The sequence below is a fragment of the Prosopis cineraria genome, unplaced genomic scaffold (assembly GCF_029017545.1).
Source record: "Prosopis cineraria cultivar Desert tree isolate PC_DT_omini unplaced genomic scaffold, ASM2901754v1 PC734, whole genome shotgun sequence".
NCBI classification, from domain to species: domain Eukaryota; kingdom Viridiplantae; phylum Streptophyta; class Magnoliopsida; order Fabales; family Fabaceae; genus Prosopis; species Prosopis cineraria.
The window spans coordinates 19,734-42,233 of record NW_026556059.1 but is presented as its reverse complement, the minus strand read 5'-3'; the positions used below and the strand labels follow the sequence as shown (position 1 = coordinate 42,233).

General features: G+C 28.0%; 2 protein-coding genes across 2 annotated transcripts; both read right to left on the bottom strand.

Moving 5' to 3' along the window:
- Positions 1–861: 861 nt before the first annotated feature.
- LOC129298174 (leucine-rich repeat receptor-like serine/threonine-protein kinase BAM3) lies at positions 862–18,925 on the bottom strand (the record flags this gene model as incomplete). Its single annotated transcript, XM_054936580.1, has 6 exons — positions 18,922–18,925; positions 16,279–16,422; positions 12,949–13,020; positions 3,819–3,890; positions 1,131–1,151; positions 862–1,038 (listed from the first exon to the last, which is right to left on the bottom strand). Coding segments are annotated over exons 1-6 (490 nt in total), but the record flags the coding sequence as incomplete, so codon positions are not given.
- A 2,606-nt stretch (positions 18,926–21,531) lies between these two features.
- LOC129298173 (probable LRR receptor-like serine/threonine-protein kinase At3g47570) lies at positions 21,532–22,269 on the bottom strand. The gene has a single exon (XM_054936579.1). It carries the CDS (start codon positions 22,267–22,269, stop codon positions 21,532–21,534), a length of 738 nt encoding a protein of 245 aa, XP_054792554.1.
- Between the last annotated feature and the right edge of the window lie 231 nt (positions 22,270–22,500).

Here is a 22,500-nt window from a genome sequence, read left to right as displayed (position 1 = left end):
GGCTCTAACGGGACAGCAAGAGCATAAAGTTGGAGTAGCAGAGATGAGAATGTTACGATGGATGTGCGGACATACACGTAAAGATAAAATTCGAAATGAGCACATACGTGAAAAGTGAGGGTGGCACCTATTGAGGAAAAAATGGTAGAAAATCGGTTGAGATGGTTTGGGACATGTACAAAGAAGACCAAGGGAGGCACCAGTGAGAAGAGTGGAAATATAATTTTGAGTCCGATTAAGAGAGGTAGAGGAAGGCCTAAGAGAACACTCTTGGAAGTTGTTGAACGCGATCTCTTAATTAATAATATTTCTAAAGTTTGATAAATGATAGAGCACAATGGCGTCTTGCAATCCATGTAGCCGACCCCACCTAGTGGGATAAGGCTTGTTGTTGTTGTTGTTGTTGGGTTTGATTGCAATTTTAGAAACATTAATGAATATAAATACCAAATTTTGATGGACAACGTTGATATGTTGAAGTTGATCCAATTGGGTCTTACTTTCTCTTTTATATATACACAAGGAAGGGTGGAACGTGGGAAACGGGGCAGTTGGTTGCGAAGCCTGTTAAAAGCCTTTTGGAAAAAGAAAAAAAACAAGAAGAATTTAAAAATTATAAAATAATGCCTAAGTTTTATTGACTTTATGCTTCTTTCCAAAGTATGCTTTATTTATGGACTCTTGACTTTTTATATAAAAATAAATTGATTTGTTGAGGAGAATTTTTGTGTAGATGAAAATTAAGGAAGTCCACTTTGTTTAATGGTCTTGATCAAAACCAATGTCCAATGCATAAAAGTGCAATCAAAATATATTTGGTAAGATTGAATTTAGAGATTTGGCATAGTGGGCAGTACATACCTGTGAAGAAGTTGTCTCCTAATTGTAACTCTTTGAGTTCCTTGCATTGTGTCCAATCAGATGGTATAGCTCCAAATAATTTGTTGGCTTGAAGATCCAAAGCTTGTAAATTTGGAAGGCCATGACATATATTTGAGGGAATGCCTCCCGACAAATTATTCCAACTAAAATCAATCTCTTGCAACCCAGATATATTAAAGATAGTTGATGGTATTTGGCTTGAAAACATATGGTGTCTAAAAATAAAATTTTTAGACTTTTAAGATTACCAATCTGTTCGGGAATGCTTCCTACAATGTTACATCAATAAAAGATCCATCAAATTTAGTGTAATCCACCAAAATATAACTAGATCTTGAAGTTGGGAATAAAAGAGAATCAAGTAAAATGCAAAATAACTTTTGAAACTATTGGTAACTTATTCTTTCTGAATTTTAGAATTAAGACAGTGTACAATAAGTATTAAAGCCAATTTGGGACCCTTGGCTATCTCATTAATGAGTTCGCCCCCAATATTGGCATTTGCTAATCATAATGAATTTAATATTTTAACTAACAAATGGCTGAAGAAGATAAAAGGTTATAATGCTCTTGGACCCCAATCATGTAGTTGCAAATTTGTTATAATGTTATTTCAAATAAAATTATATCTTAAGAATTTTGGTTCCGTGCAAATGGCAATTGAAGCTAATAGGCAAGAATTTTATTGGCACAATTATGACCAAAGTTGTAACATTCAAAGGTAACACATCTTATATATAATAACTAATAATTAATTTCATAGTCAATATATATATCACTTGTATTTATGATTTTGATTATTGGATTTTGGAATATATAAATCATACATTGTCAATGAAAATAGGCATTGAAATTCACATATTTAATTTTTTTGGTCAAATCACATATTCAATTTTAGATTTGGCAAACAAAAAACTATGGGGTTAAGTAATGAACTTAAACTTGCTTTAATGTGTTGCCAAAAAAAATTGTTTTTAATCTCAATTAAACAAATATGATATATGTTAATGATGGGACACTTACAGTACTTCAACATTAATATATAATATTATCTCCAATATGCAATTATAATGAGGGTCTATATAATAATTATGTAAACCATAACTTTCCACAAATTTACCTTTATAAATTCATATCTACCACAAAATGAATCAGAATCATAAATTTGGCAAACAAGTTGAAGAATTAACTTGTAGGGCATAGGCTGACTCATTTTAAGGAGTCCAAGCTAAAATTATAAAGATGTTTGTAGCGAAGAAAAAGATTCTACAAGTCAACAAAAAAAATCCACCTCAGACAAACTTTAAAGAAAATTTATAAACAAGCATTCTAAACAAGCAATAATGGAAACCCAAAAAAAAAACGTGTTAAAAAAAGTGAGGGAACGAGAAGTCCTAGCTTGTAGTATTGAAAAAAAAAAAATTCATTCTCAACAAAAAAAATTCCGCACGATATTGCCCCAAAACTTAGCATTCTAAACAAGCAATGAGGGAAAGAGAAATCCTAGTAGTATTAAAAAAAAGTGTTGATGTGGAAAACAAAAAGGGAGCTAACAAGGACAAAGACAAATTTATTCGTTCAATAGCTCTAATCTATCTATGAAGGGAATTAAAAGAAAAATCTTCATGAGAATAAGTGTAAAATAAAAAAGAAATTAAAAAATTATAAAGAGACTCAAAGAAAACAGCATGAATGGACTTCGAAGAGTAAATCTTCCTGGAATCAAGAATAGTTTTATATATTTACTTATGTTTTCAAGCCCAAAAAACAGAGGTAAAAATAGTAACACTTCCTCTTTGATGGACACCAAAGCGTTGGAAATTTGACAACACAAATCTTGTGTATGTGAACTACAAATATGAATGTGTAGTTGAGGGATCTAAAGTATAACGATCAAAGATAATGAACATATAAATGTAAATAATGACTTACACATTGCTTTCAAGAGCACCAAAACTCCAAAAGGTAGAAAGCAAGACAAAAAAAAATCATGGGCACTTATGTGAATGGGTTCATATTTTTAATCTTAGAAGATCACCCATTTCCTTAGAATTATTGTTTGGGATATGATTAAAAAACCCAAATGTAAAAGGACAGAAAGGAAAAACAAATATTTCCAACAAAGGCGCTGATAAATTTATTTAAAAAGCTAGAAAATATTAATTAACATCTAGGGCCATTATTTTTATACTTGTAAGATTGCCAATTGTTTCAGGAATATCTCCTGCATACATGACAACATAAAAAAACACATCATTAAGAGTGATGATGCATTATAAATCGTGCGGATGCAATTCATGTGATAGGCATCCTACATGGAATTTGAGGGATGTTTTAGGTGGAAATGAATTAATCAAAACACATACTTTTTGTTTAAAAATACTTAATTATCACAAATATTAAGTATATCATGATTTCATAGTGTAATAATTTATTTTTAGAGTCATTAGAACTGTTTGTCATGATGCAAAATGAACCACATGTCATGATGCAAAATGAACCACATGAAAAGAAAAACATGCTTTTTTACATGTGCTGAAGCTTTTCAATACATTTTATATAGACTGAAATATGGACTAAAGATTTAATTGGATGCAAAATGATTATAAAGAAATAAAGTTTTACACAATACTCCAAGTCACCATTTTACAATAACAGCTTCGTCTATTCCAAACGAACAAAATACTCCACAAGACATCCTTGCTAGCATTTCTAAAATTATTGGAAAAGGAAACTTTTTTTGGCCAACAAAAACTAAAGACTTATTTTTATGTTTAAATTGTTAGAAAAGAAAAATTCACTCATACACAAATTTATAAACAAAAGGAAAAGTAGGAAAAGAAAATGCTTTGTTGTTCATAGTAATAGTAAGAAAACAACTAGAGAAAAAAAAAACTATAGTAGGCAGAATATCATAACTTGATGAAAAAAAATACCTTGTAAATTATTATGATCAAGATATAGCTCTTGAAGCATATCCAATTTCCCAATTCCTTCAGGTATATCACCTATAAAAAAATAATTTAAGGCTTAAAGATATAGAATTTAAATTGGTCATAGATATATCTATTGAGAGAATATTTTCCAATTTATGTGATAAAGACATAAGAAAGATGGCTTATTAATCCTACAAGTGTCCATATATGATGAATCATTTTTGCCAAATCTAACCTGTAGTCCCTTATTTCCAGTCACCGGGGCCGTATGTGTGTGTGTGTGTGTGTGTATGATGACATGGCAGCTGAATGAAATTCTCTTTTCCTCATTTGTATTTTACATCAAAGACTATACTGCCACATTAATCAATCTATTCTACCCACGAAAAACAAAAACAATCATAAGATCCAAAGCTGCTGGTTCCTCTTATACATTAAGTAAGGAAAAACAAAATTTACACTTTAGACACGTCCTTACCATCATCACTTAAAAGAACAATATTTAATGGTTACTTTTAGATTATCATTTATAAGTAACACCAGAATTTCACACAAATAATACTTTGAACCTACAAGCAAACACATGAGACAAAGGTTAAGACTCTAAAATGGCAGCTTGTGCAAGACTTTGAACAATTACCAAAAATGCCACATATTAAGAAAGTAAGATATTGGAAGAATTACAACAAGTGCCAGATAAGGATGAAATTAGTCAAAACCCTAACAACGCTTGCAAATCATAAGCAACATATTGTGTAGTAATTGTTTGAACAATTTTACATGGTTTTAACGCAACTACAAAAGAGATTCTATAAATCATCTGAAGTGACAAATTGTCTAGCTAGCTAGAAGAGAATTACAAAGAACATTGGATTATTGTATCTTAACCAAATTAAAGAATTATTATCAAGAATATATCATTGAAAAATAATAGTTACAAAATCATCAAACATTAATTTTCTCAGGGAAATTAATTTAAACAAGGAAGTAAACTTTTGCAAAGCTGTTTTCATCAAAGCGCAAAATGAGCTAACTTTAACAATTTGAATACCCATATAGGAGGCCACGAAGTTGGAAAGGCAAATATTCAAAAAAATAAATAAATAACAAGGAAAATATGTGGTTTGGATATATGCAACAGACTTACTCACAAAAAATTATTTTTTCTTTTATTTCTTAAATAGCTATAGATTTCACCACCGCCAAAGTTTATATCATATAAAGTTTATAAATTTTTCATTTCAAAATGTTTGATGAAGACACATTTGATTGAAGGAATAGATTGACTTCAGATGAGATTTGTGAGGAATATATATTTAATAATGGAGAAATGAGCAAATTACCCCCTAAATTTTAGGTTCAGTTGTACTATATATTCTCAACTTGTTTATTGTACAAGTTGTTCACTCAACTATTGAAAACAATGTAATATAGCCCCTACCATTAATAAAAGTAACTTTGACCATTAGTGGACGATAATATTATAGAAAAGGATTTTAAAAATTATCAAAAATGACCAAAAAGATTTTTTGATCCTTTTTTGTAATTTTTGTCCTTGTTTGTAATTTTTAGGTTCTTTTATATAATTTTTGATGTCATTTTCTTTCATTTTCTAGTCGCTAACTGTCAAAACTAACTTTTGTTAATGGCAAGGACAAGACTGTATTATTTTTAAAAGTTGAGCAAATAATTTGCACAATAAACGAGTCTAAAGTCCATGGTGCTAAGGACCTAAAGTTCAGGATTTGCTCATTTATTCTTTAATAATTAATCACCAATATGAAATATCTTCTTGACCACATTGCTTCTGTTCTATATTATACGCAGTTGACGAACACACCACGTCACCAATAACAAGCCACAAAAATAACACAAAATTGATGAAAAGTTAAACATTATGATTAGTTGAAAGTATACCTTCTATGTTAATTTTTACCAATATTTTTTGGTATTTGACCAAACAACTTGTTACCACTTGCGAATATTTTTCCTTCATTTCTATTTTATAAAAAATAATTCATTATTTAATTATTTTAAACTCTTAGCATATCTTCCTGCATCCCACAGTTTTAAAACATTCTCTCTCAAAGAAGTGTCTTAAAATAAGTGATCTTTTTCCAAAAAAAAAACAGCTGAAACAAATGGGCCATTATCTCTTAAAATTCTTAATAATTAACTAAGTGAAAACAACCAAAAAGAGTAAATAGTTTGGATGTGTAAAAATGTGATATACCTTAAAATATTTAATCTAAATATTTAACCAAAAATTTTATTATAAAATAAGATATACTTTAAAATATTTAATCTAAATATATTATGTCATTGAGACTTATGGGGGTTATAGTAAGAAGAACCTTTTAAAAAATAGAAGACTAAAGTTGTGATGATAGAATTATCAACCAAATTTCAAAAGTTATAAACTAACTCTTTATATAATTATATATTTGTCTGTATATCAATATAACAAAATAAAAAGTACAAAACTATGACAGTTGATATATATGTTTAAAAGTTGCATCTCGATTGTGAATGTTAGATTTCGTGATCGGCTTATGCTTCTATTGCCTAACGTACAATGTCATTTTTGCTTGTATTAGAAGACATATTAGGGTGGGGAAGTTAAAAAAGAGACATGGACCAATATTTACTTAAAATTCTTTTTATTTAATTTTTAAATTAGAAAATTTGCATTTAAATCCCAAGAAATTTTTATAAAATTTAAAATTAAAACTTACAAAAATACTCATCTTTTTTTAATAAAATACCCTTCCTTTATTAAAATTCGATTGTAGTAAATATGCTTGATTTTTAATTTCATTAAAATCCTTTGAAATTAAAAATGAAGCATATTGTTGCTAGTTCTAATAGGATGGGTGTCTTCACCATCACTTCCTTCGCCTTATCTACTAGGTAAAATTATTTGGCTGATCTCTCTTATGTTGTTGCTGATTCTATTTTTGCCTTGTTTCTTTCCTTGTTTTGTTGCTTTGTTGTTGTTTGCAGTTTCAGTTGTACTGTACTGATTTATTTGCCTTAGGAATATATCAGCAGTTGGGGGAAAAAAAGTCCCTTGAAATTTAATGAAAGTTTCCGTACAAGAGACCTAACTGAAATTATCCCCTTTTATATTTGAAATCATTGTAACAGGTTGAGTTCTCAATGACGACATTATAAAATATTACGAATTATGTATAAAAATATAATAATTTTTTTTTGTGAAAAAAAAAATTTATACTAGACTTATACATTTTGGGATGTATAATAAATAGCATTTTGACAAAACCGATTAGCATCTAAATTCATAATTTCAATGGCAAGAGACAAGAAGTAAGAAAATAGAAATAATCTATAGTGAATTATAATTTGAATAAAATTATACCTTATAAATTATTGGAACCAAGATCTAATTCCTGAAGCAAAACCAAACTTCCAATGCTTGTAGGTATGTAGCCAATGAGTTGATTATAACCCAAGTACATAATTTTAAGACTCGTAAGATTGGCAATTTCATTTGGAATACCTCCTGCATTGTGTATGAGTGCAGAGAATTATGTTTATCAAAATTATGTTTAACAAAATTATGTTTATCGCGATAACAAATAAAAACACTGATATGAGTGCTTGTGTATATATTGTAGAAAATCATAGAAATACAATATAACTTTATGTTGATGATCATGGACAACATATGTTGTATAAAAAAAATCATATAAATTTAAAAACCATTAAAAAACTATCTCTTGCATTATGGCTCCAAGAACCCAAATGAAAAGGACAAAACTAATAAAAGCATCCAAAATATATTTTTTTCCTTGCAGTGCAGAGAATACTAAATGATATTAATACACTATGTTGTGTTGAAAGCTTAATGACGGAGTTACCAATATCACAACAAATTAAAACTATATATACTTTGTAGATTCATTTATTGCTCCCTACTCAACATAATCAATATATATATATATATATCCCATTCCCTTCTCCAACAAAATCAATGTTGAATAAAATATTGTAAATAGCTTATTCTAAGACATTCTAGCATGCACTAAATTTTTTGAAATGATTTAGAGAAAATATATGAATTTATCTTATATTATTAAAGACACACCTATTAAGGAGTTGCATGACATCAATTCAAGTGAGGATAAGCTAGAAATAGCTTGAGGTGTTTTTCCTGAAATATCATTCCTTGCTAAATGTAAAATCTTTAAATCTCGAACCCTTCCAATCTCAAGTGGAATAGATCCATGGATGGAATTAAAATTTGAATCCAAGATCTCTAATTTTGACTTGTCTAATACCAATAGCAACTAATGATGACATAACCACAAGAAAAGTCATGGTTTTCTAAACAGACTGGGCCATCCAATTCCACCTATTATATTAGGAACTAGCTCTTAGTTTAGTCCTCTACAATCTTTGAAACCAAACACTCAAAGATAGGGACATCTAAAGGAGTTTCAGGTCCTAACACAAAATTATTTTAGAGGTCTAATGTGTTGTTATTTTGCCACTTCAAATTCTATAAAAATTAAAACAATCACAAATAAAGGGTAAAAGAGGAACAAACACACCTAATATACATGGCCATCTATTATTGGATTTCTTTATTCTTTTAATAGAAGTGCAAAACTCCTATGAACAAATAAAAGGATTTGTAGACTTCATAATGACAAATGAAAAATTAAGTTATCAATCAAGCCGTGCCTATGGAAACAACTAAGTAAGAGCTATATTTTTTTAATAATAAAATTTTGGTAGAGCAAGAAATGATCTGGTTGAGAGAAAAGAAGAGGTGAAATGACAAAGTGGTTGTGGCAGAGTATATGCAGCCATAAATTTTTAATGAAGAGATATAATTAACATTAATGCTTAGTAAAAAATTAATTATTGGTTATCTAAGATAAAAAAAAGTAAGTAATAAATTCTTAATGAAAATATATAATTAACATTAATGCTTGATAAGAAAAAGAATGACCGATTATATAGGATATTAGTGAACATTTTTTAGGCCTAAGACGTCAGCCTTAATGGACTGGTGTTGCACACGGCCCTACTGATAGAACCAATGAAATACTAGGAAAGTGATAAAATTGCAAATGAATTCTTATATGATAGATGACGTGGTTAACTATTAAGCATTACTAAGAAAAATAAATCAATAACAACATTTCAAAGTCTCTTTCTCTTTCTTACACCTTTGCACAACACCTTAAATACAAATAAATAAAATCTGGCACTGTGTATAGCCATATATGTTTACCTCTGTTTTTGGCTCTTAAAACAGAGATAAATAGAATCATAATTCATTATTTGCTTTAGGGACTGATTCTTAGAATTTGGTAAAACTATAGGGATTAAAGTTTTATAATTTTCAATTTTTTACTTCTTATTTACCATTTAAGAGAAATAACTGAGGTGGAGACTTTATATTTTAATACTGATGCACTGCATTTTAACATTATCACTCAAATGAATATGTTTCAACTCTAATATTACATTTAATTAATGGTATTTTTTCTAGAAAGCTATTAGCATTTAAATTTATCATTATTAAGTTTAAAAAACGAAACAACAACACAAAGGAAACAAAAAATTGATGATACCAAATTACAATTTACTAATAGTATACCTTGTAAGTTATTGTAACCAAGATCAAATTTTTAAAGCAAAATCAAATTTTCAATGCATCTTTGTATATATCCTTGAAAAATAACGGTAGTCTAAGAATTATCTGTCAATAATTTTCTTAGGGGAAGTTAATTTGAACAAATTGTGCTAACTTTGATAATTTGAACACCCATATCGGAGAATATGGAATTGAAAAATGTAAGTCTTCACAAATCAATAACAATATTATATGCTCATATCTATTTTTAACAAAAAAAAAATAGAGGTAAACAGAGTAATATTTCTAAACAATATCAGACAAATCTTCACACGTTATATATATATATATATATATTTTCATTCTTCATTTTTTAGTACATGTTTATTGAGCTTCGCATAACTTAGAAAAATATTTTAGAGCATAGTGCAGTGATGGTTCACACAGGTCCCTCACAATCATTTACTATTTTTTTTAATATTTCTTTCTATATGTTTAAAATATTGCACTTCAACATGCATGCATGTAGACAAATATTGCCTACGAATAAAAAAATTGCTGCAAGTTATTTTTGGGAATGCATCTTGCAATATAACAACAAAAACATACAAACACTTTTTCATAAGTACAGACATTGCTATATGTTTGCTTATGCATAAATATTTTATTAAAGAAAAAAAATGAAGATCACTTATATCATTTGCTGAAACAGTACTTTGTAATTTATTAGATGAAAGATCCAAGCCTTCAAGCATAATCAAATTTCCAATACATATTGCAAATGAGTTTTGAAGCATAAAGAATTATCCAGATTCTCTAATTTTATCTTAGTGGCGCTAAATTATTTTTATTTGTATTTTAGGTAGGAATGTTAAAAAGAGAGAATGAAGCTTTCCAACTTGAGTAGCAGATTTCGCTTTATTATTATTATTATTTTGGCCTTGAAATTCACATTTAATTTTTTTTGGGTGAAATCACATATTTGATTTGAGGTAAAAGGAGTTTTTTACAAGATTGTATTATTCATTTGACAAATTAAAAGCCACGGGCTTAACTAGTAAACTTATTCTTGTTTTTATGTTTGGCCAAAAAAACTTTTATCTCAATTATTGAACAAACTATGACAATGATTGGGCACTTACAATACTTCAACATTAGTATATAAATCTATATTTAAACACATTTTAAATATTATCTCCAATTTGAAATTCTAACGAGGGTCTAAATAATAATTATGTGAATAATAACTTTCACTTCAGGCAAACTTTATATAAAAAAAATTATATATTCAACATCATTCCACAATTCTCTCTCTTTTTTTTTATATTTTTTCTCAAAAATTAGATTTTCAAACAAGCAACAAAGACCCACTTTTGAGATTGAGAGAAGAGAAGTCAAAAGAACATAAGATAACAAAAACAGTAAAGGAGAAGTTGAGATAGAGCAATAAATTAAAGACATAGACAACCCATAATCTGATAGTTCGAATTAGAAGGAAAATCTTCAATGAATTGATTATTGAAAAATAAATAGAAGAAAAAGAAACTATTGAGAGACTTAAATGAAAAGAGCATGGATTTGGAAGGGTAAATCTTCATGTAATCAATAACAGTATTGGATGCTTACCTCTATTTTGTAGTCCAAAAAACAGAGTAATACAATTCCATATTTGAAGGACACCAAAGTGTTGTAAATTTCACAACACAATTATGTGCATGTAAGCAGCAAATCTAAATGTGTAACTGAGGGCTCTAAAGTACATTGACCAATGATGGTGAAGATATAAATGTAAATAATGCCCTTCTTGTCGCAGCATAGGAAGGTAGAAATTGTTGCATAAATAATTAGATAAATACAAAAAAGTGCATTGTTGCGTACTCGCATTGTTTTGTGCAAAGGCGGGGGAGGGAAAGTGGTGTAGATTAGGAATGGAATCAATGGCATTTAACAAGAGTAAACAAGTAAGTTCAAATTGCTAAGATGCACTTTTTACTAAATAAAAATGTATTTTAGAATCTTTGATATAGTATTTTTTAAAAGAGTTAAAAATTAAATTTAATTGTGTATTTTTTAAAATTATGTGATGGCTCATGTAATATTAATAAAATTAAATATAAATGAATATAGTTCACTCTCAAAATGAATCATAAATAATATGAAAATTTTCTAACAATAGATCAAAATTCACAAAACACTTTGATCATAAAGACTTACATATATAAAAAAATTAGAATTACTAACAATAATTATGACAAAGAAAATTAATTAAGATGTCTTTGTAAAATCAAGTTTTTAATTAAGAAATTTAATTTAAATTCAGGCATATGAGATGCCTTCGTAAGGAGAGATAGATTTTGTAATTTTAAAGTTTCATGCAATGTGTTAAAATGATACAATATAACTCTATGAGATGATTAAGGCCAATGCTCAGCTAGGCATCGTCTTTCAAGTTTATAATTTTTTTTATTTAATTTCAAGAATCATCCAATTCTTATAAAATATTTCATAGAATGTGCTTACAAAAATATGTTTATAATTATTATTCACAAAAAACGTGAAAAGGAAAAAATAATCATATACTTATAGTTTGATGATTACTGTCCCAATTTTCAAAATAAAAATATAACCCGTGACACATGGAAGTGGATGCCCTCCTACAGTGCCAATTGCATGCAATTTTTTTCTCCCCTTTTTTGTGTCTATATGCATTCAACGTTACACTCTTAATATAATATCACAAGCTACATGTAGCCAGGAAAAAAAAGATTAGATCATAAAAAATAGTTATTTTTTCTATATAACATGCAAGTTGAATACTAAAATAATTTCTTTAATATTATACTTATTTATGTCAACGTGTAATTATTTGAAGAAAAGGAAAGAACAGTTTTTTGGGTTTATATAGTCTTTAATGTTTCAAAATATATTTTATTGAGCTTCACATAGATTCAAAAATATTAAGATTGAACGGTGATGGTCCACATAGGTTCTTCACAATTATGTAATTTTAATTCACATAATGCATGGATATCATATTGGAAATATATGTAGTTATATTGATAACTATTTTTAAAAAAGGGAAATGGTGCTTGTTTTGTGTCAGAACATTACTAAAAGATAACAGAAAATATTGAAGAATTTAAAAAAATGTCTAGGAAGCTCAACAAAATATTAATTTTATGAATTAATGTGCGAATCAATAAAGGCACATCCATTTTCCTCGCTATGAACGGAGCTTCGTTTGTTCCAATCAAACAAAATGCTCCACACGACATCCTAAACCGCATTTCTATATTTATTGGAAAATAAATTGTTTTTGGCCAACCGGAACTAATATTTTATGGAAAAGAAATTTTTTTTTAAAGAATTGTTAAAAAAGAAAATTTCGCCCATACACATTTATTAAAACAAGGTAAAGTAGGAAAAAAAATGCATGGCTCTTCATAGTAATAATGAGAAAACAATTAAAGAGAGGAAAAAACCTATCGTAGCCAGAATATCATAATTTGATGAAAAAGTTACCTTGTAAATTATTATGTTCAAGACCTAGCACTTGAAGCATATCCAATTTTCCAATACCATTTGGTATATCACCTACAAAAGCAAAAAAAAGTTAACGCTTAAAGGTATTGAATTTAAATTGGTCACAGGTATATCTATTGAGAATATTTCCCATGCATGTGATAAAGACACAAAAAAGAAGGCATATTAATCCTATGAGTGTCTATATATGATGAATCTTTTTTACCAAGTCTAACAACACATGCAAATTATAGGCAACATATTGTGCAATAATTGTTTGAAAAATTTTACATGGTTTTAACGTAACTACAGAAGAAATTCTAAAACATCTAAAGTGACAAATTGTCTAGCTAAAAGTGGATTACAAAGAACATTGGATTATTTTATCCGAACCAATTTAAAAAATTATTATCATCACTATGGCATTGAAAAATAACAGTTACAGAACTACCAAACATTAATTTTCTCAGGGGAAATTAATTTGAACAAGGAAGCAAACTTTTGCAAAGCTGTTTTCATCAATGCACAAAATAAGCTAACTTTAATAATTTGAATACCCGTAGAGGAGGGCAAGAAGTTGGAAAGGCAAATCTTAAAAAAAAATCAATAACACAGAAAAAATGTGTTTTGGATTTATATGCAATAGACTTACCCATAAAAAGAGTAAATTATTTTCTTTTATTTTTTAAATAGCTAAATAGATTTCATCACCACCAAAATTTATATCATATAAAGTTTATAAATTTTTCATTGCTAAACAGAAATCACTAAGACTTTAGAGGAATTATGGTATTTAGAGGAACCTAAGTGTTATTTTTATACTTCGATGGGATTTTATTGCCATTTTTTCAAGTTAATATGTTGTTAATATGTTTTTATTTTTATACATTTATATTTATAAGTTTTATATTTGCTTTTAGAATATCTAGGCGAGGTGGGTTTGGGGGCTCACCAGGGCTGAGAGAAGCCTTCCTCAAAAATTACTTACAAATGTACTTATAGATCGTCCACCAACAAGGTGTTTATAAGTTTTATATTATTATACACCATCAATTATGTAATAACATTTCTCTCAAATCATAAAATTAGTAAATCACTTTTAAAAATATCAATACTAGAACTTAAATGGAAAATTCAAATATATACCACAGTTTATGTATATATTTATATATTTTTTTAAAAAAATCTCCCACCCACCTTTGATTCTCATTTCAGCCCCAATTCAAAATAATGGAGATAGCTTAATAATTTGGTTGTCTTTACAAATTGTTTTTTTTTTTTCATGCCATCTATAAAATTCTGACGTGTGAAAAGCTATCAGTTGGATAAATTGATTACATATTTTATGACCAGTCATCATATGTTTGATTTATTTTAGTGGCGGATCCATATATGATATAGCTTGAACTTGTTTTTTTGGCATTTCATGCTAAAGATTAATTTTTGTTCAAATAAAGCCCAATATATGCCATGCTGCCACTCTAATCATTTTTTAAAGCCCAATTAGAATTTGATTTCTCACCCGCTTATTCCTCTTATTAAAATTCTAATGCTGTTTATAGCCAATAAGAGCAAAATTGACTGTGATTGATAAGTAACAAAATTGGCTAAAACAACGTTGAATTAGACGTTGGATCCATCCAAACTTTACTTTCTATTTATATATTAACATAACATTATGTATTCTTTCAGGTCCATTTGTTAAAGATTAAAAAATACATCATTATTAGATAATTTAGGGATTTTATAAAAGAATTATTTTGTAAAAATTTTATAAAAAGCATACATTACTTTATGTTTCGTTACAATAATAAAAAAGTAATCATTGATTAGTTATTTTTAAATTTTATAATATCTTTATTTATTTTTTAAAAATAATTTATTATTTAATTATTTTAAAATCTTAGTATATCTTCTTGCATCTCACATTTTTAAAACATTCTTTCTCAAAGTAGTTTCTTAAAATAATCAAAAAATTTCTTTTCTGTTCTAATTATTTTCAAAAATTTAAACAAACATCATTAAAATCATAAAATAATTCTTTTCAAAAAAATAAATTTCTTCATAAAATAAGCTGAAACAAACGGGGCCTTTTATCCCTTAAAATTCTTATAATTAACTAAGTGAAAACAATGAAAAAGAGTAAATATTTTGGAAAAGTAAAAATGTGATATACTTTAAAATATTTAATCTATATATTTAACCAAAAATTTAATTATAAAATATGATATACTTTAAAATATTGAATCTAAATATATCAAAAATTTAATTATAAAATATGATATACTTTAAAATATTCAAACTAAATATATTATTTCATTGAGATTTATGGTAATTATATAAATAGAACCTTTTAAGAAAAGGTAAGACTACAATTGTGGTGATAGAATTATCAAGAAAATTTCAAAAGTTATAAACCAACTTTTTATATAATTATGTATGTGTATCAATATAACAAAATAAAAACTACAATACTACAAGTGTTGATATATATGTTTAAAAGTTGCACCTATGAATGATAGATTTTGTGCTTCTATTACCTCATGTGCAGTGTCATTTTTGTTTGTATTTGAAGAGATATTAAGTGGGAAAGTTAAAAAAGAGACGCGTGCCAATATTTAGTTAAAATTATTTGTATTTAATTTTTACATTAAATTTAAATTAGAAAATTTGCATTTAAGTCCCAAGAAATTTTTATAAAATTAAAAATTAAAAATTACAAAAATACTCATCTTTTTTAATAAAATGCCCTTCCTTTATTAAAATTGGATTTAGTAAATATTCTTGATTTTTAATTTCATTAAAGTCCTTTGAAATTAAAAATCAAGCATATTGTTTTTGGTTCTAATAGGATGGGTGTCTACTAGTTAAAATTAGTTGGCTGATCTATCTTATGTTGTTGTTGATTCTGATTTTTCTTTGCTGCTTTCCTTGTTTTGTTGCTCTGTTGTCGTTTGCGGTTTCAGTTGTACTGTACTGGTTTATTTGCCTTAGGAATATATCAGCAGTTGGAAAAAGAAAAAGACCTTTGAAATTTAAAGAAAGTTTCCTTGCAAGAGACCTAACCGAGATTATCCCCTTTTATATTTGAAATCTTTGTAACAGGTTGTGTTCTCAATGACATTATAAAATATTACAAATTATGTATAAAAATATAATCAAATTTTTGTTTTGCGAAATATTCTAGACTTTTACATTTTGGGGTATATAATTAATAGCATTTTGACGAAAAAGATTAGCATCTAAGTTCATAATTTCAAGTTGCAAGAGACAAGAAGTAAGAAAAAAGAAATAATCTATAGTGAATTATAATTTGCATAAAACTTATACCTTGTAAATTATTGAAACCAAGATCTAATTCCTGAAGCGAAACCAAACTTCCAATGCTTCTAGGTATGTAGCCAATGAGTTGATTTTGAGCCAAAGACATAATTTTAAGATTTGAAAGATTGGCAATTTCATTTGGAATATCTCCTGCATTATCGCAATAACAAATAAAAACACTGATATTAGTACTTTTGTATATATTATAGAAAATCATAGAAATACAATATAACTTTATGGAGATGATCACGGACAACATATGTTGTATAAAAAATCATATAAATTTAAAAAACATTAAGAAGTATCTCTTGCATTATGGCTCCATGAACCCAAATGAAAAGGACAAAAATTAATAAGAGCATGCAAAATATTTGTTCCTGGCAGTGCAGAGAATACTAAATGATGTTAATACACTATATTGTGTTGAAAGCATAATGACAGAGTTACCAATATCACAATAAATTCAAATTATATATAATTTGTAGATTCATTTATTGCCCCCTACTCAACATAATCAATATATATATATACCCCATTCCCCTCTCCAACAAAATCAATGTTGAATAAGATAGTGTAAATAGCTTATTCTAAGACATTCTAGCACGTATTAAATTTTTTGACATGATTTAGAGAAAATATATGAATTTATCCAATATTATAAAAGACACGCCTACTAAGGAGTTGTATGACATCAATTCAAGTGAGGATAAGTTAGAAATAGCTGGAGGTATTTTTCTTGAAATATTATTCATTGCTAAATATAAAATCCTTAAACATTGAAGCCTTCCAATCTCAAGTGGAATAGATCCGTGGATAGAACTAAAATTCCAAGCCAAGGTCTCTAATTTTGACACATTTGGGGACAATTGAAACTAATGATGACATAATCAAAAGAAGTCATGGTTTTCTAAACAAATGGGGCCATCCAATGCCACCTATTGTATTAGGAACTGGCTCTTGGTTCAGTCCTCTACAACCTTAAAAACCGAAAACTCAAAGATAGGGATATCTAAAGAAGTTTTAGGGCCTAAGGTGACACTATTTTAGAGGCCTATTGTATTATTATTTTACCAATTCAAATTCTATAAAAAATTAGAACAATAATAAATACAGGGTAAAAGAGGAAAAAACACACCGAATATATATGGCCATCTACAATTGGATTTCTTAATTCTTTTAATAGAAGTGCAAAACTCCTATGAACAAATAAAAGGACTTGTGGACTTCATAATGACAAATGGAAAATCAAGTTATCAATCAAGCCGTGCCCATGGAAATGGCTAATCAAGAGCTATTTTTTTAATAAGAAAATAATGGTAGAGAAAAAAATGATTTGGTTGTGAGAAAAGAAGAGATGAAATGGCAAAGTGGTTGTAGCAGAGTATAGGCAGCCATAAATTTTTAATGAAGTATAATTAACATTAATGCTTAGTAAAAAATTAATTATTGGTTATCTAAGATAAAAGTAAGTAATAAATTCTTGATGAGAATATATAATTAACATTAATGTTTACTGAACAAAAGAATGACCGATTGTATAGGATATAAGTGAATACTCCCTCCGTCCCAAATTATAAGACACTTTTAAGGAAGATTCAATATCTCAAAATATAAGACACTTTGATGAAAATAAGGTTTCATTAATGATATTTTTTTAATATTACCCTTCTCATATATTCTGTCTTTTCAATATTCTTTCATTAATAGAGTATTAAATGAAAGGCATTTTTGAAAGTTTATATTTTTGTCCTGAAAAAGTAAGGTAATAAAGTATATTTGATGAGTTTTATTGGTATGTGAGATTTTATCTAAAAATGTCTTATAATTTAGGACGGAGGGAGTATGTTTTAGGCCTAAGACGACAGCCTTAATGCATTAGTGTTACACACGGCCCTACTGATAGAACCGATGAAATACCAAGCAAGTGATAATATTGTAAATGAATTCTTATATGATAGATGATGTGGTTAACTATTAAGCATTACTAAGAAAAACAAAACAAGATCAATAACCAAATTTCAAAGTCTCCTTCTCTTTCTTTCACCTTTGCCCAACGCCTTAAATATAAATAAATAGAATTTGGCACTGTGTATAGTGGTATATGTTTACCTCTGTTTTTATCTCTTAAAATAGAGATAAATAGAATCATAATTCATTATTTTCCCTAGGGACTGATTCTTAGAATTTGGTAAAACTATGGGGATTAAAGTTTTATATTTGTTTTCAATTTTTTTCTTCTTCTTTACAATTTAAGAGAAACAACTGAAGTGAAGACTTTATATTTTAATATTGATGTACTCCATATTATCATTATCACTCAAATGAATATATTTCAACTCTAATATTACATATAATTAATGGTATTTTGACTAGAAAGCTATTAGAATTTAAGTTTATAATTATTAAGTTTCAAAAGACAAAATAACAACACAAAGGAAACAAAAGTTGATGATACCAAATTACAATTAACTAATAGTATACCTTGTAAATTATTGTGACCGAGATCAAATTTTTAAAGCAAAATCAAATTTCCAAAGCATCTTTGTATATATCCTTGAAAAGTAACAGTAGTCTAGGGATTATCAAACATTAATCTTCCCAGGGGAAGTAAATTTGAATAAAGTGCGCTAACTTTGATCATTCGAATACCCATATAGGAGAACATGGAATTGAAAATGCAAATCTTCACAAAATCAATAACAATATTATATGCTCATCTCTATTTTTAACAAAAAAAAAATAGTGGTAAACAGAGTAATATTTCTAAACAATATTAGACAAATATGGTTGACGGATGGACCACATGACCAATGATAACATGCAAAAATAACACAAAATTAATAAAAAGTTATACATTATGATGTTGAAAGCATATCTTCTAAGATATTATCATCAAGATATAATTCCTGAAGCACAGTCAAGTTTTCAATGCTTCTTGGTATTTGGCCAGACAACTTGTTAATCTCTAGGTATATAATTTTCATGTTTGTGAGAGCACCAATTGTTTTTGGAATATCTCTTACATTATGATAATGAGAACACCACATTATTATGAGTTCTCATGTACAAAATGATTATGATAAAAAAGAAAAATAAGTAACAATAATAATTTTATGAACGCATTCTTTTAAGCTTATTTTGATCAAATATTATAAGTCCTGACTTTGTATTTAGAAAATAGGAAAATGACAAAGCTCTTAAACCAAGCAAATTACTTTACGCGTAGCTGCTAATTTGAGCTCTTTTTTAATTAATTTTCAACCCAATATTTTTGGACCAAATTTCATTAGCATAAATAGATAAATTTTGGAAGTGTACTTCTTTTCGGGTATGCTGGAACTGTACTTATTTATTATGGTGCATAATTGATTGAATAAAATAAAAAAGTGCATCATTATGTCGTGTGTTACATGCGTTGTTTTGTGCAAAGGCAAGGGAGAGTGATATGGTTAGGAATAGAATTAATGGTTTGGGCGAAGGGTATACTAGTAAGTTTAAATTGCCATGATTCACCTTGGAGAATCTTTGATAAATTACTTTCAACAGAGTTAAAAAAAAAAACACAAAAGAAACTAAAGTGTATATTTTGAAAGGTATAGGTTGGCTTCATTAATATTAAGAAAATTAAAGATAAATGAATATATTTTATTGTTCTCTTTCATGCCAATGCGAACCTCCAACTTTTTGGTTAGATATACAGAATCCAGTACACTAACCAAAAAGCCAAATCCTTGTGGCTGAATATATTTTACTCTAAAAATAAATGATAAATAATATGACAAGTTTTTAACAATATATATCAAAACTCACAAAACATATATGAACAAATTTTGAATTGCTAACAATAACTATAATATAAAAAACGGGTGAAAATAGTGTATTGTATATAATATATATATATATATATTATACAAAGATATGAATAAAATATTAACTTTGTTGAATTTGCATCTTTACCATTCCTAAATCCTTAAAATGTTAATTTTTTTATATTCTTCATATAGTTTTTTTATTACTCACGGGTCTCTTCCTATTGAAGGCAATCATGTTTGATATATCGGCCAATAAAAATTAAAATGAAAATTCAAATACCATAGTTGATGTATATATTTATATATTAAAAAGATCTCCCACCCATCTTTGATTCTACTGCGCTGGTTCAAATGAAGATGGCTTGAAATGTAGTTACTTTTGAAAATGTTTTTTTTTTCCCACCCTATCAATAAAATTCTTGTGTGAAGAGTTGTTGACTGGATACAGTTAGAATGATAAGGACTATTGGGGAATAGATGGTAAATTTTAACTCAAGGAACAGTAAAAAAAAACCTTGGAAGCCCATAATGAATGTTTAATTTTAATTAATTTATACCCTTGCGATCATATTTGATTTACTGCCACATACTAATCAATCTATATAGCTCACAAACCTACAACAATATTTAATTATATGATCCAAAGCATGTTCCTCTTAGACATCAATCCCCCTTCAATCAGAAGTTGGTAATTCTGTGCCTTACACCTTTTTATGCATCTCAGTTGAAATTATAATGATGTTTATAGCCAATAAGGAAAATAAAAAACACAGAATTCATGTAAAAATTTACACTCAATACACGTTTCTTTGCTTCTGCTGACTTTTTATAGAACTCTTATTTTATGTTGTGTTTAGATTAACAAGGATTTGGATCAAATTCTTCATTTAGATATAAAAAAATTTACGGATCCAAATATATTTCTTATTATATTTCCTTTCTAATTTCAAATTTCCTTTACATGCTAATCATTTGAAATTTCAACCACTTCAAACATATTGTTTTTTTTTCTTTGTTTTCACTATTGATGTCTCTATGACTCTCGTATCTTTTTTTTTTTTTTTATCTCTCATTCTTGTCTTTCATTTGATTTTTTTATACTACTCAAACCAAGGATTTTAAGTACATGAATTTTAAATGTGAGATTTGAAATGCAAGATTTCAAATCTAAAATTTAAATTCAAATCCATCAATCCAATCATTATCATAATTCTTTAGTAGAGCTTCCCTTCACTCCTATCATCTATTTGCTACATATATCTATATATATATATGAACAATGAACAAAATTGATTGTGATTGATAATGAACAAAAATGGGCAAATGAAGGTTGAACGAGAGATTGTAATTAATAGCTTATCCTAAGATGCACTAACATCAACACAAAATTGCTTGAAATGACCTGGAGCAAATATAAATTTATCTGATATTATGAAAGGCATACCTTTTAAGGAGTTTGATGACAAAGCATCAGCTCAAGTGAGGATAAGCCAGAAATAGTTGGAGGTATATTTCTTGAAAGATTGTTCCCTGCTATACGTAAAATCTTTAAATGTTGAAGCCTTCCGATCTCAAGTGGAATAGATCCATGGATGAAATTGTGACTCCAATCCAAGGAGAATTTTGACAAATTTGATATGCTTGGAGGAATAACACCGTGAAAACTATTATCTCGAAAGCTCAGGCATTGAAGAGCAAATAAACTTCCAGTCCACGCAGGAATTTTCCCATCAAATTCATTATAGCTAAGGTTGAGAATTCTCAACTTATGTAACTGCAACAACTCCTTCGGTAACTCACCATGAAAGTTGTTACTATGAAGGGCAAGTTCAACAAGGGAGGACAAATTCCCCACTTGTGAGGGTAAGGTGCCCATGAGACTCATGTGAGCAAGATTCAATACACTTACTCTCTCACCTTTAGAATCACAAGTAACCCCAACCCAATTGCAAATGGAGAAATAGTTAGACCAATTAGCCAAGTGATTGAATGGGTCTCTCACAGAAATTTTGAGAGCAAGAAGTGCCAATTCATCATTTTTGGTGAAATTGTTGTGGCATAAATTGGACAGACCATGAGATAGCAAAGCAGTGAGAACATGAAGAAGGAAAAATGAAACCAAAGGTTCGCCATCATGAATTGGTTCAAGGCCTCTAATATCGAAGTGGATAGTGAAGAACGTCATGCCATATATACACATTGATAAGCACTGGTCTTCAACAATAATAATAAAAGTGGAATAAATTGTGAATCTAATAAAAGTATTCATATTTATGGCGGGAAAAGAAGTGGACTACTCAAATTCAGTCCAAGAATTAAATGTAATCATTTTTTAGTAGAGAGTACAGTTAAAAAAAATGAAATACTAAGAAAGATCCTGTTCATGAAATGAAAGTACTTCCATATAAATATAATT